Source organism: Phytophthora cinnamomi (assembly GCF_018691715.1).
Source record: "Phytophthora cinnamomi strain GKB4 chromosome Unknown Contig38, whole genome shotgun sequence".
Taxonomy (NCBI): Eukaryota; Oomycota; class Peronosporomycetes; order Peronosporales; family Peronosporaceae; genus Phytophthora; species Phytophthora cinnamomi.
Genome location: NW_027150971.1, coordinates 63,720 through 88,721, shown reverse-complemented (window position 1 = coordinate 88,721; position 25,002 = coordinate 63,720). Strand labels below are relative to the sequence as shown.

Here is a 25,002-nt window from a genome sequence, read left to right as displayed (position 1 = left end):
GCGTCCTTGCGATCTTTTCCACTTGTGACGTGGAGGCAGGCAGGAGCGGGCCGAACGGGCCAATCAGGACGGGGATTGGGTAATCAGTCGACATACACTCTTGCGTTACAGCTTCAACAGCAACTTAACTCGAACGTGTAGGTACACAGTAGACTACAGTCTGTAGCTGCACTGCATCGTGTTTAAACTGCATAATAATATCCATAAGCTCTCCTAAACTAACGGCACAGGACACAGAGGCTTCATGTGGCCGCGGCCACCTCCGCCTCCTCGAGGGCGGCGAGGCGGCTTTCGGGGGTCGACAGGTGCGACCCGGCCACGGCGTTCAGCGCCGCGCTGTCGATGGGTTCCTTGAGCCCGAGCGCCTGCCGCGCCTCCGCCATGAGGAACACACTGCCGCAGACCACCACCACCTCGTGGTCGGGCGACGCGCGCGACGCAGCCAGCGCGGCGTCCACGCCCTCCTTGATGCCCGAGATGCTGTCGTACCCGCGCTTCTGCTCGCCGTCGACGCAGCTGCTGGCCAGCGCCAGGTTGATCTCGTCCAGCGACGCGCCGCGCGGGTGGTTGGCCTTCACCAGGTGGATGCGCTCGTGCAGCTCCTCGTCGCTCTCGTCCGGGTGGCTCTCGCGGACGACGTCTGCGATCTTGTCCAGCACCTTGTGGATGGCCTTGTCCGCCGAGAAGCCGCACACGAAGCGGAACTTCTTGTCCGGGAACCGCTTGTGCAGCAGCCCCACCAGCCTGTCGATAGCCTGCGGGTTGTGCGCCACGTCCAGCACCACCGTGACCTTGCGCTCCTTCGAGTTGGGGCGCATCACGTGCAGCACCTGGAAGCGGCAGGGCGGCCGCGACTCCAGCGCTGCCTTCACACTCTTGCTCGTCAGGTCGACGCTCAGCGCCTTGAGGCTACGGGCACCGCCGCTCTGCGAGGCGTGCAGTGCATTGAGCTGCACGCAGGCTTCGCGAGCGATGGCCGTGTTCTCGGCGTTGTAGTCTTGGTCGAAGTCCGCCTGCAGCGGCACGCGCACGAGCGGGGCGTTGTTCCGCGCCGCGTACTCCATCATCACGTGCACGGGCGCGTTGGGCCCCACCACCACGGGCACGTTGGGCTTGATGATGCCCGCCTTCTCGCGCGCGATGGCCTCGCGGGTGTCGCCCAGGATGCGCGTGTGGTCCAAGCCGATGGACGTGATGACCGACAGCGCCGGGTGCACGATGTTGGTCGAGTCCAGGCGGCCGCCGAGGCCCGTCTCCAGCACGACGCAGTCCACGCCCTGCTTGGCGAAGTGCAGGAAGGCCAGCATGGTCGTGATCTCGAAGAACGTGGCGGGGATCCGCAGCTGCGCGCTGATGTTGAAGATCTCGGACAGCGCCTCGCACACGTCGCCCTCCGAGATGAGCGCGCCGTCCACCTGCACGCGCTCGCGGAAGCACGCGACGTGCGGCGACACGAACAGGCCCGTGCGGTGGCCGGAGCGCTCGAGCGCCTTGGCCAGCTTGAAGGCCACCGAGCCCTTGCCGTTGGTGCCGGCCACGTGCACGACGTCGAACTGCGAGGCCGGGTCTCCGAAGGCGGCGTTGAGCTTCTGCATGTTCTCCAGCCCGAGCTTGACGGCCGAGAAGCGGTTCACCTGGTACAGCCGCTGCAGCAGCAGCTCGTACGTGGCGGCGGTGGCGGCCGCCTGCTTCTCGGCGCTGTCCGTCTGGGCGGAGCCTCCGCTGCTGCTGCGGCGGCGCGCCGGCCGCTGCGACATGAAGCGCGCGCTGTCCAGCAGCAGCGAGTTGGAGCCAGCGGGCGCGGCCAGCACGCCGGGGGAGGAGGAGGCGAGCGCCAGCGGCTCGGAGCGCGCGAAGGCGGCGGGCGCCGGCGCCTGCCGGAACTGCGCGCGGGACAGCGCCGTGTACGCGCGCAGCAGCTGCCAGCGCGCCGCCTCGGAGCCGCGCGCGGAGGCCTGGCGCAGCGCCATTGCGAGTGCGAGAGCGGAGCGGAGCACCAACTAACCACCTGCGTCCTCGACGGCCAAATCGCCAATAAGGCAAAAAGCCCAAAAGCAATCGAAGCAGCTGCAACCCTCGCCCTGGGCACGGCGGGTTCGGCGTGACACTTGGCGTTTGTATGGGGAGATGGGCAAGTAAACGGGCCGATTGGATGCTGGGCTCTGTGCGACTCGGAACAGTGACATGGCGACGAATTAGCAGCTACGTTTTAGCGAGTCATGGCCATGGGCGCTGAGGACACCGAGCTCGCGCTGCCGCCGCTCTTCCTGCAGCGTGCGTCCCAAGTGCAAATGCATTTGCAGCAGCAGCGTTAACTGCAAGATGGCTGACCGTATTGGCTGCGTCTAGGTCTGCGCGAGGCGGGAGGCGCCGCAGTCGCCGACTTGCTCACGCGCGCGAACACGTCGGAGCCGGGCGAGCCGCTGGAGGCGCTCGCCGCCGCCGCGTACGCGCGCAGCTGGGAGAAGCTGCACTGCGGCAGCTGGAAGAGCGTGCTGCCCGTGTGGCGCCAAGCCTTCGGGCTCGCGAGCGTGCTGCAGGCGAGCTGTCTGCTGCGGCGCCAGCAGTCCGCGGAATGCCTGGAGATGCTGGACGTGGTGCGTTTTAATGCGGGCGGCGCGTGCTTTTATGCGAGGATTTAGTGAGCAAGCGACGCCGGATCTGTGACGCGCGCCGATCTGATTCCGCTGGCTGTTGCAGTGTCTTATGATGGCGGGGCCGCTGGCGCCGCCGCAGACGCACGCGCTCATTGCGCGCGTCGAGCGGCAGCTCCGCAACGACGAGCAGCTCGAGGCGGTGCGTGTTGGCTGTTGCTTTGGGCTCGCGGATGGCGCTCAGCGCGTGGGCCTTGCGTTTTCGGTGGTCTGGTGCTAAACAGCGTTGCGCTTCGGGGGATGACGCGCCATGTTCAACAGATCGAGGCGCCGCGCTTCAAGGTGGGCGGGCAACACCGACTACCGTTGCGAGAGCGGGGGGTTCATGCTTGTGTTGTGCGCGCGCAGAGGCCGCGGCTGGCGGAGGCGGAGCGCGTAGGGGACGAGGTGGCGGCGCCGCAGCTGGCGTTCCCGGCCCGAAGGCTCGAGATGCCCACGCTCGAGCAGTTCCGGCGCGACGTGCTGCTGCACGAGTGCGTGGCTGTTGAGTGCTGAGGTGGGCTGAAGCTGGTGCTGACGACGATGGTTTCTTGTGGCCAGCGAGCCGGTGGTGATCACGGGCGCCATGGAGTTCTGGCCGGCGCTGGGACGCGCTGCGGGCCCCGGCCGAGCGTGGAAGGACTTGCGGTACCTTCGCCGCGTCGCCGGGCGGCGAACGGTGCCTGTCGAGGTGAGATGCGTTGGGGGCGCTTGGAGGAGGTGAGGCGGTCGACTCAAGCATTATGTTTGCCCGTGGTGATGGAAGATCGGCTCGAGCTACTTGGGGGACGATTGGGGGCAGCAGCTCATGACGCTGAACGAGTTCCTGGACCGGTACATCGCTCCGTCGGACAAGGAAGTCGGTGCAGAAACAACTACATGCACTCCGCCCGAGCAACCTGCCGCCTCGAGGAAGCTGGGATACTTGGCGCAGCACCGCCTGTTTGACCAGGTGCGCCTTGAACTTGGGCTCGTGGCTGTACATGTAAGCGATAGTGATTGACGCCGGTGCTTCGTAAACAGATCCCGGCCTTGGGGCGCGACATCATGACCCCCGACTACTGCACCGTGCAGCGTGTTGAAGGCGCGGAAGGCGACGAGGACGAGGACATCACGATCAATAGTTGGTTCGGTCCTGGCGGCACCGTGTCGCCCCTGCACTTCGACCCCAAAGACAACGTGCTCTGTCAGGTCGTCGGCGCCAAGTACCTGCGTCTGTACGCGCCGGAGGAGAGCGCCAAGCTCTACCCTATCGAGGGCCTGCTGTCCAATACGAGCCAAGTGCAGGTCGAGGACCCGGACGACGAGCAGTTCCCCGAGTTTCGTCGCGCCAAGTACGTCGAGTGCGTCCTGCGCGAGGGCGAGATGCTCTACATCCCTCCCAAGTACTGGCACTACGTGAGGTCGCTCTCCACCAGCTTCTCCGTCAGCTTCTGGTGGTCCTAAAACCAAACGATCTCGACTTCTGGACGCTCGCGTCCCTTCAAGACCCGCGCCATATCCAGATATCGAGGCGAAGCGACACCACTGCGGGGCTGAAGCATGGTCGGGGTGTCTCTAGCGCAGGCGGAGCTGCTGAAAGTGGGGCCCATAGCGAGCCACCACTCGCTGCGGCTGCTGCCCGTAAGCAAGAAGAAGAAAAAGGTTCGCCATTTTATCGTTGAATGTCTCGATCGGTGCCCTCGTCTCTGATCGTGGTGCTCTTGTTCTCGATGGCCCGCAGCAAAAATTCGTCATCGGAGACGAGTATGGAGTCGTCTCGAGCTACCAGATGAAGAAGGGCGAGCCGCAGAACGTGTACAAGTCTGTGACGCTAGGAGGACCCGTGGCCTGCGTGACCATGGGGACCAGTAAGGGCACCGAGGACAAGGCGTTCGTCGCCACCGGGCAGCACGTGCACGGCTTGAGTAAGAAAGGCAAGGAGTTTTTCAAGTTCCAGAGCAACCTGGCCGAGCCGATGCGCAAGATCCACGCCTACGACAGCCAGCTTTGGACGACGACGGACTTCACCTTCAACCAGTACGACAACGGTTCAGACAAGCACTCGTATGTTAGTCCGGATCGCATCAACGATGCACTTGTGGTGCCTATCAACCACGAGCAGGACTTCTACGGAGTGCTTGGCTGCCAGGATCGCTACATCCGTGTTGCGAAAGATTCGAAGTCGGTGTCCAAGAAAGGTGTGGCAGCGCCTGTTACGGCCCTATGTCGGGTGCCTCCAGTGGCGAGCAAGGGCACCACCCCGTCAGGCCCTGCGCAGATCCTGTATGGTACAGCCGCTGGGGGGCTTGGCCTCGTCAGCTACAATGGAGACAAGCTCAAGAACAAGTGGAAAACATCTTCGGAAGCATCTTTGTCGTCGAGTATCAGCAACAACGAATCTGGGGGAAATGGAGACGCCAGTTTGCCTCTGTCTACGGCCACCATCAACTCCATCGCGTGCTTCGATATCAATCGCGACGATCACCCGGAAATCCTTGTGGGCCGGGATGATGGTCGTGTGGAGGTGTACTCGTTCAATCCGAACTCGGGAGATGTTGTGAAGCTCTTTGAGCACGCCAACAGTGATAGCATTCGCTGCGTTCAAGGTGGGATAGTGGCCACGCCGGGGTTTGAGGAACTTGTGGCTACCACGTTCTCGGGCCGTGTCCTCAGTTTCACCACGGAACCGCTGGACCAGCCCGACGACGATGACAATTACGGTCGTTCACGCGGAACCGTGCAACGAGAGACTCGTATCGTCAAGCTACGCAAGGAGGTGGCCGCGCTTGAGGACAAGATCGCGCGCTTGAGCTTGCAGCGTGGCGCCAAGGAAAAGGAGTACCTACCCGTGGCTGAAGACCTGGTGGTGAACAGCAAGTTCCAGCTGAATGCAGCCCTAGGCGCATACGATGTGTCGCTTGAAATCCCAGTTAGCATCCAGATGATCGTGCTCCATTCAGCGGTGCCGTTGGATCTGCTCGAGAACGAAAGCAACCTAGCTATCGTGAGCAAGTCCCCATGCGATCCTGCAAATGGTACGCACTTCTTGGCCACGTACCGCTGCCTGGAACCTACCCATCGACTGGAATTTCAAGTGCGTACCATTGAAGGTCAGTTTGGTCACGTTGAGGCCACGGTAGTGGCAAACACGCAGCCGCGGTCAGCGCAGACTATCAAGTTTTACGTGAAGCCGCTGTCCCTGCATCACCGCGTCAATGAGCTCACGGAGACTGAAGAAGCGGAACTGCAAAAGCCGAGCAACACCCTGCAGCTCAGTGGCGACTTCTCGCTCGTCCAGATACATGATTGGGTGTCCATGTGCCTGCCTGAAGTCCCTGGTCGTCTACAGAGTGAAGAGGTGACGCTACAATACCGCAACACGTTCCTCGGGAGTCTACTGGTATGCCGCTACAGTAAGGGGGAGGCCAGCTTCTCGACACCTTCCGTTTCAGTGATTGCCATTCTGAAGGAAATCATCACCAAGGAAGCTACAGCACGCAAGGCCACGCTCAACATTTCCCTGGATATCAAGAAAGAGAGCGTGCCAGTTATGCTGGGCTACCTACGTCCTTTGTTGGATGCCAAGCACGCGTTGGCTTCACAGGTCAAACTCATTGATGGGCTCAAGGAGTTGCAGTTGCACGAGGAGGACTACAGCGCTTGGATGGCGCCGGAATACCAGCATATCCTTGAGAACTCGGAGAAGATTCTGGCGGAATTTAAGCTCAGCCCCAAGGCGCTCAACTACCTCGCCGGCATTCTCACTGACCTGTACGTTGACCTCTGCAAGTTCCGTGGCACCAGTCCGAAGCAGAATCTGCCGCGACTCTATCAGCTGATCGAGCACTATCACTTCGACACGCTCGTCGAGTTCTACATGAGGGAGTAACCACGGTGAGCTGTCAAGGTAGCAATATAACCGCAAAAAACTTTCACATTTGACTGTAGCCATGTTGCGAGGCAGAAACTCGTGGATACTCATGCAGTGCATCTTCGTCCTGAAGCAGCATCGAGTGGCAGTTGTATCGCTGCTGCAGTTACTGCAACAGGATCCGGAACGAGTTCACGTTTGACTAAGCAATGCTACATCATGTACTGAAACTGAGGACATGTAGCCTACATGCACTCAGTTTCGATGAAGCTCAGTTACGGCATCACCCAGTGGACTGTGATGCTTTGTGGCGTGCTCTTCATGTTCGCGGTGCACTTGTTCGTGCAACAGGCAGTATAGATAAAGCGTCGACCTGACCCCGAACCATAAAGGAATGCCTGCATTCATTTGGCTTCATGGCTCTTCATGAATTACGCTATACTCTTACCGTTGACTTGGCCTCGGGCTATCCTCCTTGTGCTCTCCCTCCTCGTCCGAAACGAACTCGAAGTTGAAAACCCGTGGTGTTTCCGAGCCAGACCCTCGAGATGAAAGCTGTCTTGGCATCGCTCGCTGCACTCGGTCATCAGGAGCGCTCTGAGCTAGCGTTAAGAGATCCGGCGAAGCAGAATACTCTTCGTCTGAAGCATAGGTAAGGGGCGAGGCTCCGAATTGAAGTCGAGAGGTACTTTGGTGAGATGGAGTTGGGCCTTGGCGTTCCGGTGAAACCGAGAACCAATGTTGCGGCTCGTCACCAATATCACGCTTGGTGTCCTCTTCTCCCTCCGAAGCGTATGCACTACTTTCGATGTTCAGGGTACGCGGCGTGATCGAATCTAAAGTGCGTGAAACACTCGACGCCGCAGGACTCGGGATGTTGACTTCCACTGACGAAGCGTTCGAAGTCTGTTGTGCATCTCTCGGCATCGCGTTCACCCGTTCTTCCTCCAAGCCACTCGTCACGGATTCAAAATTAAAAATCCTCGGTGTGACGGAGCCTGGCGCACGAGTGGGGGGAAGGTGTGAAACAGCGGGCGGGGAAGCATCAACTGACAGGCTATGCATGCTCCGACTTATCAAAATAGGAGATTGAGTTGGGGGCGCATGCTGCTGTTGCCACTCCGCAATTATACTCAGGAGCTCAGTGTATCGTTGTTCAGCTTGCTGCTGTGCTTCTTTAATCTCCGCCTGGGCATTTGCAAGCGTGGTGATCGTGGATTCTAGCTTCTCCAATTTCCCCATTGTTGCGTGATCAACTCTTGGCGCTGCTGGGGCGTCGATGTACCCCATCGAACGAGCTGCTGATGCCGAGTGGAAACTAACACTGCTAGTTCTCTTGCTCCGCGCTAGTTGCTCCGAGCTACCATGCGATACTGTTGAACTGGAGGCTAACGATGTATTTCTCGAAGGTGAAAACGGCGGTACCGAGTAGCGTCTTGGGCCAAAAACCGAACTTGCTGCGTAAAAACGATCATCCTCGATAGATGAAGCAGCCTCATGGCTCTCGTCTAGATCCCCACGCTTCGTGAGTGACAAAGCACGGTGAGTAGGAAAGAAGGACACGTCCTTCTTCGCCATCCGCATGGCCAGGAACAGCTCCAACCCGTTGTATTCGGTGATGTTCTTTTTCCGAATATGCACGAACAGGTACAGATAGTGCCACATGTTGTGATCGCGAGATACATGGTCGTGGAAACCTCGTTTCGTGGCTCGGTCGAACGTGTACGCGTCTATAGAGCAAATGAAGCAACGGCCACGCATGTCGAGCACTTTCTCCTGATCATCAGAACGCAACGAAGCAAACGTGTCGATGATGACACCGAAAACCAGGTTCAAAAGTAACACGACGAGGATAATGTTGTACAGCACGTCGAATGCCAAGCGACCATACGAGTGTGCGGAGCCACCCAACGGGAGCTGTCGAAGGTAGCTACCTAACCCACCGCCATTTAACAGCCCTTGGTCGAGACTAACGAAAAAACACTGGAATAGCCTTTGGCACGTGTATGGTGCTCGTCCATCTAGCTGGTCTTGCGTCAAATCAGTACCAGTTGGCGTGTAATCTTCTCTAAAGAAAAAGAATCCCACGACGGCAAATACGTAAACCACGATCAGATACAGGAGTGTTGTTACGGCAAGTGCTTTAACCGGACGTGAGATCGATCGTAGCACGTTGTTCAGTTCCTTATAACGCTCCACGACATCGAGGAGAAGAAAAGCGAAGTAGAGTTTGTTGACGTACGAACCCAAAATTGACACGAAGATCTGCAAGAGAGAATAGATCACTCGAGGGCTCCGGATGAGAAAGTAGAGCGAGATGACAGTTATCTCGAGCCGAGCGCGAAGTCGGCTACGAGGGGGCCCATACTGGGCGCTCGTCGCTGTTGCAGACAATATCTCAACCGAAGAGGTGATGCGAGCCGATCCCGGATTTGTTTTCGTTGGCCTTGACGGCTTTCGGGTAGAAGGCGGCAGAAACAGATAGTTGTATTCTTCTTCACGTTCGCGCAGTGACCGCAACAAATGCTCTGTATCTTGGAATGACTCGTGCTGCTTGCTTTCGGCGAGTCGGTGGTGCGAATTATGGGCAGACCGCTTCGAGCGCTTGGTTTGTTCCCTCAGGTGGCGGCGTTTCCAGCCCTTTTTAATCAGCAATGGCGCTGAGTTGAGCAGGTAGCACATAAGCACGATACTGTATAGGATAATTAGAACTGTACCCGCCATTGACAACGCAGCATCGATCCACAAGGAAGGTTTTGGGGGGTCCACTGCTTGACCCCACGAGTGTATAAAGGTGACTTCGCTCGCCGCGAATGGTCTCGAGTTAATCCCAGCAGCTCGGTAAAACAGTAAAACAACCAGATTGATCATCGCCGCACATACAAATGACAGCCGCTTAAGTTCTTCCGACTTTCTCGCTATCCATGATATGTGCCGGTGGTGCAGCAAACGACTTTGGTGTGTCATTTCATCTACAAGCTTGTCCGAGCGTGCGTAAAAATCCGAAAGTTTATCAGTCCCCCTGGACACATCCCACACAAGCTTTTTCTTGGACTTGCTCGTGAGGCAAAAGCAGATTGGGTGGATAGGAAAGTAGAATGGGATCAGCGCGCCTGCACTATGATCCTGGTCTAACTTCGCTTCACCGAGGTTGCCACCAACGTCAAGTGAGCCTTCTGTCTTCTCCCCAATATGAACGCTAGTTCTCGCGCCGATCCGGCTGGGAGAATGTGCATCTGAAGATCGCCGGTGGTCCCAGACTACTTCGACCTTTGCGCACTTTGACTGGAAGAATCGAAATGCGTCACTATACTCAGGTGATGAATCACGGGTGTCTGTTATGGTTCCTGAGTGTACCTTACTCCTCGAGGATTGCGGCGTCTGCCAGGTTTGTGTTCCTAGAACCTCCTCACTGCCGGACGCAGGGATCCACCAAGCTTGCTCCGGGTATTGGTCTGCCAGCTGCTGCAGTAAAATGTAAATGTTGAAGCCCATCGCCAGGTAAAAATCCTTACTGCACTCGGAGTTACCAGCGTACGTACCATGAGTAAGAAGGAAGTGCATGTACACTTCCACCAAATTCATCTTTAGTGCCTCAAAATTTAGTTCTTGCACAAGCTGAGCGTGTAGTACCCGGTCACTTCGGCCTTCTAAAAGGCTAAGTAGCGTAATCACGATAGCAGAACGCAACTGGTGTGCACTTTGCAGTGATCGGGTGTCATGTTGCTCAAACGAGTGCGTCAATAGAGCATTTACAGCACTAATAAATTTGTAGTTCGCCACGGTTTGCTGAGCTTCAACACATGGACCTTGGCAGTATTCTGTGATCGTCTCAAATAATTGCGTGATAAGACCCATATCCATGTCCGTGAGAGCCAAATACGTGTCGAGGAGAAATGACGTTGTTGACTCGACTAAATTTGCAGAAACTGTAGCATGCGGCTGCGCGATGAGAGCACGCTGTGCATTTAGATAGTGTCCCTCGCAAAGAAGCTGCAGAAACCGAAACGTTGACGTAATTGGCGCTCCAAGTCTCTTTGATCCTCCTCTCTCCGCAGCTGCAGCTGTTTTAACGTCTGGGGGTGCATCTACGTTAAAACCAAACATGGAGGGCCGATGGTGTAATATCTTCATGTCATTAGCATCCGCCACGTTGTCAAACATATCCTCGGCAGTGGAGTCCCCGCGTGTAAGTGAAAGCGCACCGACACTAGCTCGGTCAATGCTATGAATCAATTTACAAGCTTTTTCAATACGGGCTTGAATCCGCTCGAAAAAATTCTCGTTGGCTGGCTCGCTCCAATAGCAGCAGAAACTCTCTTGCACCTCAGCGTTCATACCATCCAACAGTGCAACGCCAACTTCAATGCTACTAGCATATAGCGCGTCGCTATCCCGTGATGCAATAAGCTGCACTATCAATCGAGTCACGCCAAGTTGGTTCAGCTTTATTTGCATGTTGTGCCGCTCTTCTGCGTCCCCGGCAGCATAGATCATTCGACAGAAAACATTGAGAAGGGTCAAATTTGTCTTGAGATAACTGGAGTCTTGTAGAGCTTCGACGTGCTCGACAAGCTTTGCAACTACAAGGTCAAAGGACAAAGCCACATTTCTGATGTGTACGTGAGGATTGTACTCCTCTTTCATTGATGTCTCGATACCCAGAATCCCTTGCACCATTTGATTAAGTTCATATCTCATAGCACTGTGAACTCTGGGATTGGCTTGCAGCCACGCGAGAAATTGGCTCAACTCGCCGAATTGTTGGTGCTGACGCACGATAAAGGTTACATCATCTGTTTGCTCAATGTTGCTTGGCCCAACTGAGGCGTTCGAAGCTCGCCGTTCAGGCAAATTTAGATTGAAAAACGAGGTATCTTTTTTCTTTGGACTCTCGTGCTGCAGTCCACCTTTCCCAGCTCGAAATCCTTTGCAGTAGCGTCTGGGTGAGAGACGATGTAGAAGTCTACCATGATTTTTCGTGTCGATTGCCTCCACGGTACTTTCAGATTTCACCACGTTATTCGTCAATGGGACGTCTTGTTGCAATTGCCTTGTCCCTTCGTCTCTCCATGCCACCGGCTTGTTTGTCCTGAGACTGTCCAGTCTGTACGAAACAGTTGCATTTGAACCGGTGTTCGTAGCTTCAGTACCTTCGCCTACATTAAAGTCTCTTGTGTTCCTACCATTTGAGGTGCTGTCTCGGACAGCTTGGCCGAGGGGGCTGATATCTTTTGTGTCACTTAACGAGGACTCTGGCAATTCGCTTTTGCCACGTATCGACCCACGTGACGAATCTGCTTTGAGTTCGGTATCACGCTTATTCAACGCCCACTGCAGAATATCTAATAGTTCTTGCTCAGAATCCAATGAAGAGCAGTCGAGTCGCTCGTGGTACTTGAGAGACATTGACCACAATTGCTCCAGCGATGCCTGTACAGGAGCTTGGTACTGTATTATACTGGGGCGGACTGTTTTGTCGACAACATACACGAATTCCTCAAAATTGTTGGCAGCATCCTCGGATAACTGCCATTTACTTGCCGCGGAGATGATCAGCAACAGCGCCACGCAACTATGCAATCGGAACAAATAGTATTGAGCCTCCTCGTTGCTGTCAACAAAACCGGAGAACTGCTGAATGAATGAGTACAGCGTCGGAAGTAATGAATAAATAACCAAATACAAGGGAGCGGACTCGAGCGGTTTCTGTGTAGACAAACCCACTAGTCTCCCCGCCTTTGACTTATTCTTCCGAAGTGATAACGTTGCTTGGCGATTTAAATCCTTCACTTGAATATATGCCAGGTACTTGGTAACTTGCCTTTCGCAGACTTGGGTCAAACCAATGATAAGTTGCACAAGTTCATCAGATCTAGGGGTCTCGATGTCATCAGCAGTTAAAAAAACTTGGTCCAAAAAGCGCAGCAAGGCTAGCTGAAGTCCTTCGGTACAATTGTCGTGGCATAAAAGATCGAGCACACTGGTAAGAGGTACAATTTGCTGACAAATCTCTTGCACCCTGGTATTCTTCCCGGTAGCGCACGCAGCAAAAAGATGAAGTAGCCGCACATGATACTCCAACATTTTGTCTGTATCAGCAAGGCTGTCGTCATCTTGACGATGTCGGGGATCAATTGCATCGGGACTCAAGCTTGCATCAATTTGGGCTGGGAAGTCAATAGAAACGGACACATCTAGCTTTGTGCGTTTGTAAGCATCTACCCTTCCTTTCAATGTGTACACATGCCGTTCAAGTAGATTGCCAAACAGCCCAACGGTTTGACTTGCATCATCAAACATTTGTAGCACCTTGGCATTCTCGAAACTCTTTACCAACTGAAACAGCACCAGCAATTGGTTCTCAACAACAGGTTGCTCATTGCAAAGCACAAGTGTCTCCAAAAAGAAAAGATACTGAGGCTCCGGGCCATCTTGAATCAAACGCCCAACGAAAATGTTGATCAGTTCCGTGGGAACTGCGTTGTACAAAGCAAAATTATCCGCATGAATTGCCACGAGAAGTTCCTGGGCAATTGGGAGCTCGCGAACATACTGCGCAATCATGGTTGCGTAAGGTGCTACTAACGCCTGATTCTCCGCATCACTCAAGCAAAAGGCGCTCAAGAACTGCATTCCTTCCCCGAAAACGCCTCGAATTTGGTCCCGCTGGCGCTTTTGAAGTTTAGTTTTAGACCGAGTCGTCGGGGACCCTGGAGAATGCTGCAGCTGGTCATTGTCAAACGATAAATGCCCTTCGAAGAAGTGAGCGCCATCAACTAGCATGTTCAACACAAACTGAGCCGCTTTTAAATTACGCAAAAGGCGCCGAGCTTCCAGCGCAATGGTTTCGTCACCGTTTGCCCCAGCATTCTCTTTCGTTGCTGAAGAGCACAGAGGGGGGATTATCTCGTGACTACTCGAGTACTGACTTACACGGCCGATGCATGGATTCAGTACGTATCGATAGGTGTAGTGCTTCAATTTCCGATTTGGCGGCTGCTTTTCGATACTGAGGCGCTGCATAGGCTTTCGAATGTCTCGCTCAGGAAGAGTCATTTGCTTGGGCGTGCATTTCGAATTCGTCGCAAGTAGGTCAGCATCAGAGTCTGCCTCGTCTTCACTGGACTCATCCTCACTTGTTGACTTCCCTGAGGGTTGTAGTCTAAGCTGACGGCGAGCTCGACCTAAGTTCGGGTCATCGTTAACTACTCGACCTTCAGTGTTGGTATGCTCAATGACTCTTGTCAACGATTGAAGCAGTTGGCAGACCGCTGATGCCCTTTCAAAATCCGACCTTGACGTCAAATCCATCCAAACTTCCGTTGTTTCAGCTAGCTTGCGGAGCTCATCAACATCCCCCTTTAGCTTGTTATAGACCGTGATAGTCTCCTCCGAGACGAGTAACTGCACGTTTTGCAACTCTTTCAAGAACTGATCGTGCTGGTTATACTGTTGCAACAACAACTCCAGCGCCTTTGACACAAGGGGTGGATACTCGTACATGAGCATTTGCATAAAAACCGTTGTCACAGTTCTCTTCCCTAATCTAGCCAGCGAAAGCTTGCATTCCAAAGACTTGGATCCGAACATGTAAACTGCAAGTGGAGATGTTTTGTTAGCGTGGTGGCCATGAGGTAAGAGATCCAATCCACGGGGCGGTACTGCAAACGCACTCGACACGGTTTCCCTTACGATGGCATCGTCGAACAGCGCTGTGTTAATTGCATCCGGATCGCGAGTGCGAGTTGGCGAATGTGACGGCGGACCTCCATGCCGAGCTTGAAAGGAGGCCAACACTGTAGAGATCAGGAAATCAACGCGGATCTGATCAACAAAGAGGAAAATCGCACAAATTTCGTCCTTTATCTCCATCACCACCCGATTTGACTCATTCATCTCGTGAACATCAACAGGATACCCAGCGTGTAAATCGACTTTATGCATGAGTAGCTTGTTTAAATGCCGATGTGGAGTGCTCTCTGGGCTTCCTGCGGAGCCACTGGTTGAAGAGCGGAGCGCGTCCTTACTGGAAATGTTGTACTGCCTCGAAGCATCGCGCTCCTTGGTAATGCGGATGCTTGACATAGCCCCTGCGCCATCAAAAAGCACCGCATTTTTCAAATGGGTTGACGGTTGAGAAACTACCCCCCACCCGGACCGTCGATCATTGCTCTCTGATACAAGAGGTGCCTTTCGCTTCTTAGTAGCGAACAACGTCTGCTGTAGCGCGGGAGGTGGCGGTGACTTGTATCCAGTTTTCCTCATCTCGATGTGTTCGTTATCAGGGACCTCAGCGAGTGCACGCACCCAATCGGTTCTTTCATCTAGTAAATCAAATAACTGGACAACAAATCGAGACAGTTCGTCCTCGGTAGAATACATTCCAAATTCAGCCATCTTCCGAGAAACACGAAGGATGGCGAGAGTCAGCTCGTTTTCAGGAATTTCGTCAATTACGATTGTTCCTTGCAGCCGATCAAGATACGAGAAACAATATCCTTTCAAAGTCGAGAAAAACGCAAGATCTTCTGGAGAATACGCGGTGTGGGATAAAGTAGGAAGCGACTTTGCTGCATTTGCCCCAATGTCCGTCCAAATACGAGTATAGTTTGGGCAAGACATCATTTTTTGCGGCTCACAATCGATATAAGCAACACGAAGCAGGTCCATCATCACAGAACGCAACGAACGCGCCAGTTGGGGGTCCATCACACAACGCATAATGTTTTCCCGCGGAAACGCCGCTTGGATAAACTCAATGCTGACGTAATTGCGGTCCAAGCACAATGACGCGTAAAGACGAAACAGTCCGTAGCAGTATTGACCAAGCGCGCGATGTTTGGCTTTCACGTAATACTCCTCGTAGAATTTAGCGAGTGGCATCCAAGTTCCGGTGCTGGGATTCACTTGCTTTACCTTTGCCGATCGATTGAACATTTCTTCAATGTCTTGGTTAATCTCGGACGAATTGAGGTGGCTGGACGTACAAATATCAAATCCAGTGTCAGACGGGCGAATCGGAATAATTACGTCGTCCCTGAATCCGTTAGTGGGGTTTAAAAGTAACTCGCAAATCGCTTCTTGCGTTTTCGGTACCCCTTGCCCCGCGATGTACACAGAGCAACCAAAAACTGCATATACCGAATTGACTTTCCTCGGGTAGCAATCAGCTCGAAGAAATTACGGATAATACTCGAGTACCCAGTGATTGATTCCACCAAATTCCTGTTTTCCCGAAGCAAATAGGAGAGTGGCAACGAGGTCTGAAAACCATTTCCAAGGAGCTCCATTAGCACCGGCATCGCCACTTTCACCACATATAGCTCATTTGTCCGGTTCGCCCAAGATATGTGAAGGAGGAGTACGTTAATCGCAGGAACAATACGATTGAGGCTTTGCATTGCTGCAGCATGTGTTTCCTGGCGAGTTGTCGTCGCACCCCCAAAGGTACTTTTGCGAAGCGGCTGGTTGTCCTGGATTGATCGCCTCGGAGAAATCAGTCCTCTGCTATTCGGCGACATGTTACCCAGCCAGAAAGCGCTACCTGAATCTGTTGGTTGGCGAACCGGCGACCCTCTCATCTCAAGCTCGTCGTTGTCCTCGCCTGGATCCCTAGAGGAAAGCATATACTCGTCATTGTACGAGCAGACCTCCTCGATTGAAAACGGTCCACCGTAGCATTGAAATGGCGCCTTAATCATTTCAACCAGCAGTTCGATATATTGGTAGGTCCGAAACAAGCTCTGGCGACACCGCAGTTGTTCCACTGAATCTTCCTCGGCACTGACACAAAAATTAATTAGTTCGGCGAGGACACCTTCAATATGTTTGAACACGACAACGGTGTTCTCACGATCTAACCGAAAAGAGTGCTCGTCACTGTAAGTTCCCGTGCCAAATTGCTCCAGGAACAGGTTCAGCGCCTGCTTATAAGATACCAGTAGAAGGGTATCACTCACTTCCATTGGGGGTACTGTGATAATCTTGAATGCATCTTCATCCCGCGCCCCACACAGTGTAACGACAGCAAATGAAGCTCCCCCTGCGGTACTGCCTTTTCCGGAGTTAAAACTGTGCGTGAGTGGCTTCGACGACAACCGAATGTCCGCCATAGTGGAAGCATGTGTATCAATCGAGTGGATAAAGCTGTTCGTCTTTTGATGCTGAATCAGCACGACATCTCCATTTTCGATCTGCGTACTGAGAGGATACACGGGAAAACACCCAGTTAGCCTCCCTCTACAGAAAACATAGACAGACACCGCAGCTTACTCTTCGTCTGCAATAGCAGTAGGCACGAATCGAAATACTTGCGGCTGCGGTTGGGCCATCGCTTGAGCACATATCTGAGAGGATAGCCGCGTAGTTGCACCTGAACGGGTTGTAGCACGCGGTGAATGTTGATGCACCACAGCTAAATATTTACCAGTAAGAAGGTGGCGAAGAGTTATGCTCTCCCTCCACTTTATCTGCCCACCCTCGTACACGGAGACACGCTCAACTTCCCACAGAGCATCGGAGGAGAGTGCCTTCTTCGTACCATCTTCTTGCTCGCTATCATCGCAGTATTGTAGGGTCACAAGACCACCGGGAGAATTTCGAGCTTTTTCTCCATTAAAACCAAGCCATGAACTCGACTCCAAATGGAAAAGCCGAACGCACGATCCAGCGCGAAGGCCATCGTCGTTCTTGAATAGCAAACCCGCATCGCCATTTGCGATGACGCTATCACCATCAAGACTATCATAGCGAACCGCTCTCCATTGTGACGAGTGCACGCTTGACCCAACCACCCCAGTTGACGCGACATCAGCCGAATTTCGGTTCGAGACAAATAAATTGAATGGCTGTGCTTCGCTTCCACCAGTCAAGACCATCTATTGCAACAAAGAGAACCAAGGTCAGTAGCGATCCCGTCGGGTATGCATGCGTACAGTGCTCGACCAATATCCGCTTACTTGGTCTGTGAGCTGAACAGGTGCCCCTTTGATCGCAGTTTAAACCGCGGCAATACGCTGAAGTGGGAGCTGGGCCCACCGCTATCTAGGAATACCTAAAATCACAGTTAGGATCAGTAAAGTACAATAGCCCGTGCTTCTGTGCGTACCGGGGCGTATTCCGATCCACGAAAGGAAATTGGAGAAGGATCCAACGATACATATTTGCCACTCTTAGTGTGCCGAAGTTGAATCGTCTGAAACAAAGAGAAGAAACACAAACGTATAGCGTCAGCGACGAAACAACCGCATTAACCTCACCGCCGCCCTTACCTGTCCATATATCACTTGAGTGCCTTTCAGCTTCTTGTACATCATGGCATTCAACCGGGTTTCTGCCTCGCTTTTGAACCGCAAGTTATCTAGTGTGTGCTGGTTACTCGGTCGTCTCGGAGATTGCCCCGCCTCGCTGATCAACGATCTGAGCGCGATGGTCGCGTCGTACGTCATCTTCGGCACCACTTCAAACAAGCAGTCGCGAAATGGACACGACAGCAGTCGAAAGCCTCCTTCCGCGAACAGTCTGCGCTCCTGCATGCCACCCAGTCCGAGCCTCGCCACTGGTGCTTCAGCGCCATAGCTCAACCTCTCCAGCTTCACCTCGCGTGATGCGAACCCTTCAGCTGTCACCACTCCGCCTCTATCGTCGCACACCAGACTCACCACCATGCCGTACTCCAAGAAGGGCGACGCAGTGGACACCAGCCCAGAGCCGGCATGGCTCTCAGCAGCAGCGAACATGGACACCGGGTGGTCCTCGTGCGTGATGGACGGCAGCTTCTTGGACGGGAAGTGGCCCAACGGCGAGCCGATGACCGGAGGCGCCGCCATCTCCGCCGCGTCCACGTCGATCTTCAACTGGCCGCCGAACGGCCGAGGCCTGGCCTTCATGGACCCCGAGCGCTCCCTCCGCCTCGGTCCTGCGTCTGGACTGGTCCCTTCTTCCTGCTGCTGCTGTTTCTGCTCCTGCTCCTGCTCCTGCTCCTGCTCCTGCTCCTGCTCCTGCTCCTGGACATTGACCTGCGGCGGCTGCTGAGCCTGGCCGTCGCCCTGCAGCTGCCCGCTCATTGGATGGGGCTTCGGCGCCCTCACGGACACTGCGCGCGGCTGTTGGAGCAGCGACACCGGAGGCTTCTTGGCCTGCGGCGTCGACAGTGTCGGGCGCGTGTTGTCCATGGCTGTCTGCATTAGCCGCAACGATAGGCCGGCGCGGCGACTAGTGTGCTGCTGGGCGCCAACCTGTCGTCGTGAAGTGTCCCCATGGGCGGTTTCAGGAATGATGGTCTTGGCGCGCTTCAACATCTCTCTAGTAGAAAAGGTATCTTCCTGTACAAGGTCGATGTGTGGTGTGGCGCACATCGAAGTTGAAGTTGTCTGGATGAGCGCCTGCCATCCCCATGCAGGATCGTCGGTTGATAGCGTTGGCAATATGCGCGATGAGGTATGTGGCGCTTTGGGTTGTGGCGACGACGAGTGGGCGGCGCGCGGCGATCTGGGAACGTGCGTGAAAGAGGCGAAGCGATTTGCAAGACTGGGGATACGAAGCTATTTCCTGCTTTACCTACGCTGTTCCTACTGTTTGCTACTTGCCAACCTACGACTACCCTACTTACGCATGACTTCAGGACTAATACTACAAGGAACTTCATTGGGGTGACGACTGCAACGGACCCGGCGGACGACGGGTGGTGATGTAGACGCGGGCGACAAGACGCTGCAGTTTCAAAACCCAAATGCGCTCGCGCCTTGCTTGCCCTTGGCAACGTCCTCGAGGAAACCCAAAATGACCGGCAACAGACCGCTGTGGTCAACGGTGGGGCGGTTCTTGGGGCCCTTCATGTACTGGATGAAGTGGCCCATGCTGTGCTTGGCGTACTCCGAGTCGCTCCTCCGGATCTGCTCGAAAATGTCCGAGAACGACGGGAACACGCTCATTATGAGCAGCATCTCGCCCTCTTCCGGGTCGTCGCTTTCGACAATGTCCAGCATTCTGTTGACGTATTCCGAAGCGCAGCGCTCCAGTCCTGCAATAAGCATGCAAAAAAAAAAGCACGGGTCGTTAGCACAACTAACAGCCAACTGCTCCAGCGCAGCTCTCCTCCCCTCACCCAAGATGCCATCCCGCTTAACCTTCTGCTCTTCAAACGTGTGTTTATTCTTCTTGGCGTCCACGACACTTTTCTCATTTAACTTTCCCTTGCTCGCCTGGCAAGAGATCAAGATGATTTTTAAACCCTCTCCTCATCTGACCAGAGGAGAACAGGACACACGAGATACCTCAACATCGATCCGGCGCAAGTCCTCGTCCGAGAACGGGATCCGCGTCTCCGGCTCGGAGAAGTCCCCCGTCGCGAGGATGTACTGCACGAGCGACTCCACATTGTACACGACCACGGAGCCATTCGTCCGCGTGAACTCAAACTGCCCACCCACAGCATTCCCCAAAATAATCGAGTCAGTACGTTCCACATACAGCAGCAGCAGCTTCTGCCACCTTCCTGCCTGCGCATAACGCACCGTGTGCGGGCCCAGCTCTGCGAGCATGATGGGGTCCAGGGTGTTGATCACGACCTTGGCCTTCTTCTTGTCGCGCGGCGCGTCCGCCTTGTCGTCCTCGCGCGTCTTGCGCTTCTGTTGGCGGCGCGACAGGCGCTCGCTGGAGCGCGTGGCCGTCTCCACTCGGCGCGCCGCGTCCTCCTTGGCGTCCTCCGCGGGGGAAGCGGCGGCGGCCGCGGGCTTGGACGAGCCGCCGCCTTCCTTGCGCTGCAGCAGCGAGAAGAGCTCGGGCTTGGACAGGTGCAGGTAGTACTTGAGACCGCGCTCGTGCGCGACGGCGCGCAGCTCGCGCATTGACGGCGAGGATCGGGTCTCCATGGCGCGGGGCGGACGGGCTGTGGGGCGGCGGGAAGGGGCTTCTCGCTTCTCGCTGGCCGCTGGATGTTGGGGAATGCGATGGGAAGGTTTCGGCCCGCAAACCCATATCAACCGGGCTCGCTCGCCCACGACGCCAATAGCATCGGTGCTACCGGTACATACACCAAGGTGTCGTTTGAAGTCAGCATGGGCTGGTCTGTGTCCGCCGCTAGGGCCAGGTGACCTCCACAACCTGATCGTCCGAACTCGCCAACGCGATACTCGACAAGGGAGGCTGGAGGCTAGTATTTTGCTGCGCTTCCAGCCTCAACTTGAGGCAGTTCGTACGGCGATCCGAAGAAAAACATGCACGAAGCTTGCAAAGCGCATTTTTTTCGTTCGTGGATAATAGTGCCTGAAGCACATTGAACGCAACTGCGGAAGCCGACGGAGGCATGTGAGCGACGGCGCTTACAGAATTAACAACATCGCACGTGCGCAGGCATCCTGGTGTCGGTATTCTCCACCGAAGAGCTGTGCATTTGCTATCAGACTAACTCCAAGAAAGTCGGCAGCTCACGACCTAACCTGTATGCGCGCAGCTGCTAAAATGGGCTGACTCAGGCTAAGACGTCTGGTGATCCGCAGAAGCCATGTGCACTGGAAGGCAGGAGGAGTTGTTCGTCAGTGCTCGAAATCGCTCATCTAAGTTCAACGTGCTGGCTGTGAATGCGATGCAGGGACGTCACCGATCGTCGAACCAGCGCATCGGCCCGATGTGCTGGTTGAAGTGCACCGGTTGAACTTGTCTAGCATTGCATGGACGGCTTTACTGATATCATGTTACGCGGGACCCCGTGTTGGGTGATATTTGAAGAAGGCTGCGAGGGGAAGGGGGAGAGAGAAGCCCGAGAAAGGGAGCACCTGCACTTGGCCACATCTATAGCGTCTTCGATGCCCCGCTAAGGTGTTTGCAGGATGCTCAGTCGCAGGCTTTGCGGCGACTAAAGCATCTCCACGATCCCAGCGGCGATCACATGACCTTTTCCTAACATTTCAGGAGTGATGTGATGGTCATTTAGCTTTGACTAGCCCAGCAGCAGGAACCGACAACGTACTGCTGCGCATTCGGTGCGTTCTGCTGAGTGTACGAAACCTTTCTTCTTCTTCTGGTCGGCAATCAGAGAACACCAGCGCTATGAGCACATCTACGCAACATGACGCGGCGCCAGCTCCATTCCAGGTCCATAAAGACCAGTTGCAGTGTGAACATCACGAACAACCTAGGCAACCCCCGACCTGGCTCCCTTTTTGTCGGTATCAGCATAATGGACATGAAATCAGAAGTGGTCAAGAAGGCCGTGTTGCGTCCGACGAATAGTAATTGTCAACACGTGTGGGCACACCAAAGTCTTGGTGGAAGCATAGAAATACTTAGTGTGTACTTGTCGTTTGGTTGGACATGTATTATACTTCGTTGTACAATGCTCCAGTCGTTGACTTCTGCGCCAACATTATGTGGACAATGCATGCAGGCCAACATAGGCATTCCATTGGACAACTTCAACTTCGATGTGCGCCACACCACACATCGACCTTGTACAGGAAGATACCTTTTCTACTAGAGAGATGTTGAAGCGCGCCAAGACCATCACTCCTGAAACCGCCGATGGGGACACTTCACGACGACAGGTTGGCGCCCAGCAGCACACTAGTCGCCGCGCCGGCCTATCGTTGCGGCTAATGCAGACAGCCATGGACAACACGCGCCCGACACTGTCGACGCCGCAGGCCAAGAAGCCTCCGGTGTCGCTGCTCCAACAGCCGCGCGCAGTGTCCGTGAGGGCGCCGAAGCCCCATCCAATGAGCGGGCAGCTGCAGGGCGACGGCCAGGCTCAGCAGCCGCCGCAGGTCAATGTCCAGGAGCAGGAGCAGGAGCAGGAGCAGGAGCAGGAGCAGCAGCAGGAGCAGAAACAGCAGCAGCAGGAAGAAGGGACCAGTCCAGACGCAGGACCGAGGCGGAGGGAGCGCTCGGGGTCCATGAAGGCCAGGCCTCGGCCGTTCGGCGGCCAGTTGAAGATCGACGTGGACGCGGCGGAGATGGCGGCGCCTCCGGTCATCGGCTCGCCGTTGGGCCACTTCCCGTCCAAGAAGCTGCCGTCCATCACGCACGAGGACCACCCGGTGTCCATGTTCGCTGCTGCTGAGAGCCATGCCGGCTCTGGGCTGGTGTCCACTGCGTCGCCCTTCTTGGAGTACGGCATGGTGGTGAGTCTGGTGTGCGACGATAGAGGCGGAGTGGTGACAGCTGAAGGGTTCGCATCACGCGAGGTGAAGCTGGAGAGGTTGAGCTATGGCGCTGAAGCACCAGTGGCGAGGCTCGGACTGGGTGGCATGCAGGAGCGCAGACTGTTCGCGGAAGGAGGCTTTCGACTGCTGTCGTGTCCATTTCGCGACTGCTTGTTTGAAGTGGTGCCGAAGATGACGTACGACGCGACCATCGCGCTCAGATCGTTGATCAGCGAGGCGGGGCAATCTCCGAGACGACCGAGTAACCAGCACACACTAGATAACTTGCGGTTCAAAAGCGAGGCAGAAACCCGGTTGAATGCCATGATGTACAAGAAGCTGAAAGGCACTCAAGTGATATATGGACAGGTAAGGGCGGCGGTGAGGTTAATGCGGTTGTTTCGTCGCTGACGCTATACGTTTGTGTTTCTTCTCTTTGTTTCAGACGATTCAACTTCGGCACACTAAGAGTGGCAAATATGTATCGTTGGATCCTTCTCCAATTTCCTTTCGTGGATCGGAATACGCCCCGGTACGCACAGAAGCACGGGCTATTGTACTTTACTGATCCTAACTGTGATTTTAGGTATTCCTAGATAGCGGTGGGCCCAGCTCCCACTTCAGCGTATTGCCGCGGTTTAAACTACGATCAAAAGGGGCACCTGTTCAGCTCACAGACCAAGTAAGCGGATATTGGTCGAGCACTGTACGCATGCATACCCGACGGGATCGCTACTGACCTTGGTTCTCTTTGTTGCAATAGATGGTCTTGACTGGTGGAAGCGAAGCACAGCCATTCAATTTATTTGTCTCGAACCGAAATTCGGCTGATGTCGCGTCAACTGGGGTGGTTGGGTCAAGCGTGCACTCGTCACAATGGAGAGCGGTTCGCTATGATAGTCTTGATGGTGATAGCGTCATCGCAAATGGCGATGCGGGTTTGCTATTCAAGAACGACGATGGCCTTCGCGCTGGATCGTGCGTTCGGCTTTTCCATTTGGAGTCGAGTTCATGGCTTGGTTTTAATGGAGAAAAAGCTCGAAATTCTCCCGGTGGTCTTGTGACCCTACAATACTGCGATGATAGCGAGCAAGAAGATGGTACGAAGAAGGCACTCTCCTCCGATGCTCTGTGGGAAGTTGAGCGTGTCTCCGTGTACGAGGGTGGGCAGATAAAGTGGAGGGAGAGCATAACTCTTCGCCACCTTCTTACTGGTAAATATTTAGCTGTGGTGCATCAACATTCACCGCGTGCTACAACCCGTTCAGGTGCAACTACGCGGCTATCCTCTCAGATATGTGCTCAAGCGATGGCCCAACCGCAGCCGCAAGTATTTCGATTCGTGCCTACTGCTATTGCAGACGAAGAGTAAGCTGCGGTGTCTGTCTATGTTTTCTGTAGAGGAAGGCTAACTGGGTGTTTTCCCGTGTATCCTCTCAGTACGCAGATCGAAAATGGAGATGTCGTGCTGATTCAGCATCAAAAGACGAACAGCTTTATCCACTCGATTGATACACATGCTTCCACTATGGCGGACATTCGGTTGTCGTCGAAGCCACTCACGCACAGTTTTAACTCCGGAAAAGGCAGTACCGCAGGGGGAGCTTCATTTGCTGTCGTTACACTGTGTGGGGCGCGGGATGAAGATGCATTCAAGATTATCACAGTACCCCCAATGGAAGTGAGTGATACCCTTCTACTGGTATCTTATAAGCAGGCGCTGAACCTGTTCCTGGAGCAATTTGGCACGGGAACTTACAGTGACGAGCACTCTTTTCGGTTAGATCGTGAGAACACCGTTGTCGTGTTCAAACATATTGAAGGTGTCCTCGCCGAACTAATTAATTTTTGTGTCAGTGCCGAGGAAGATTCAGTGGAACAACTGCGGTGTCGCCAGAGCTTGTTTCGGACCTACCAATATATCGAACTGCTGGTTGAAATGATTAAGGCGCCATTTCAATGCTACGGTGGACCGTTTTCAATCGAGGAGGTCTGCTCGTACAATGACGAGTATATGCTTTCCTCTAGGGATCCAGGCGAGGACAACGACGAGCTTGAGATGAGAGGGTCGCCGGTTCGCCAACCAACAGATTCAGGTAGCGCTTTCTGGCTGGGTAACATGTCGCCGAATAGCAGAGGACTGATTTCTCCGAGGCGATCAATCCAGGACAACCAGCCGCTTCGCAAAAGTACCTTTGGGGGTGCGACGACAACTCGCCAGGAAACACATGCTGCAGCAATGCAAAGCCTCAATCGTATTGTTCCTGCGATTAACGTACTCCTCCTTCACATATCTTGGGCGAACCGGACAAATGAGCTATATGTGGTGAAAGTGGCGATGCCGGTGCTAATGGAGCTCCTTGGAAATGGTTTT

The 25,002-nt window shown here is 54.6% G+C and overlaps 6 protein-coding genes across 6 annotated transcripts; 3 read left to right on the top strand and 3 right to left on the bottom strand.

Annotated features, from left to right (window-relative positions):
* Positions 1–242: 242 nt before the first annotated feature.
* On the bottom strand, positions 243–1,970 carry IUM83_03122 (Folylpolyglutamate synthase; the record flags this gene model as incomplete). Its single annotated transcript, XM_067927103.1, has 1 exon — positions 243–1,970. One exon carries the CDS (start codon positions 1,968–1,970, stop codon positions 243–245), a length of 1,728 nt encoding a protein of 575 aa, XP_067791692.1.
* Positions 1,971–2,225: 255 nt separating this feature from the next.
* IUM83_03121 (lysine-specific demethylase 8) lies at positions 2,226–4,079 on the top strand (the record flags this gene model as incomplete). The annotated part of the gene is made up of 8 exons (XM_067927102.1): positions 2,226–2,274; positions 2,350–2,597; positions 2,701–2,796; positions 2,916–2,936; positions 3,003–3,127; positions 3,195–3,324; positions 3,400–3,585; positions 3,657–4,079. The coding sequence occupies 8 exons, from the start codon at positions 2,226–2,228 to the stop codon at positions 4,077–4,079; spliced, it is 1,278 nt and encodes a 425-aa protein (XP_067791854.1).
* A 96-nt stretch (positions 4,080–4,175) lies between these two features.
* IUM83_03120 (Bardet-Biedl syndrome-7-like protein) lies at positions 4,176–6,504 on the top strand (the record flags this gene model as incomplete). The annotated part of the gene is made up of 2 exons (XM_067927101.1): positions 4,176–4,277; positions 4,357–6,504. 2 exons carry the CDS (start codon positions 4,176–4,178, stop codon positions 6,502–6,504), a joined length of 2,250 nt encoding a protein of 749 aa, XP_067791691.1.
* A 10,852-nt stretch (positions 6,505–17,356) lies between these two features.
* IUM83_03119 (ryanodine-inositol 1,4,5-triphosphate receptor Ca2 channel (RIR-CaC) family protein) lies at positions 17,357–18,788 on the bottom strand (the record flags this gene model as incomplete). The annotated part of the gene is made up of 4 exons (XM_067927100.1): positions 17,357–17,366; positions 17,448–17,542; positions 17,597–17,683; positions 17,760–18,788. The coding sequence occupies 4 exons, from the start codon at positions 18,786–18,788 to the stop codon at positions 17,357–17,359; spliced, it is 1,221 nt and encodes a 406-aa protein (XP_067791912.1).
* A 420-nt stretch (positions 18,789–19,208) lies between these two features.
* Positions 19,209–20,360, bottom strand: IUM83_03118 (uncharacterized protein; the record flags this gene model as incomplete). Its single annotated transcript, XM_067927099.1, has 4 exons — positions 19,209–19,510; positions 19,595–19,691; positions 19,764–19,907; positions 20,004–20,360. The coding sequence occupies 4 exons, from the start codon at positions 20,358–20,360 to the stop codon at positions 19,209–19,211; spliced, it is 900 nt and encodes a 299-aa protein (XP_067792035.1).
* A 1,608-nt stretch (positions 20,361–21,968) lies between these two features.
* Positions 21,969–24,100, top strand: IUM83_03117 (ryanodine-inositol 1,4,5-triphosphate receptor Ca2 channel (RIR-CaC) family protein; the record flags this gene model as incomplete). The annotated part of the gene is made up of 7 exons (XM_067927098.1): positions 21,969–22,997; positions 23,074–23,160; positions 23,215–23,310; positions 23,392–23,606; positions 23,715–23,783; positions 23,923–23,996; positions 24,069–24,100. The coding sequence occupies 7 exons, from the start codon at positions 21,969–21,971 to the stop codon at positions 24,098–24,100; spliced, it is 1,602 nt and encodes a 533-aa protein (XP_067792028.1).
* Between the last annotated feature and the right edge of the window lie 902 nt (positions 24,101–25,002).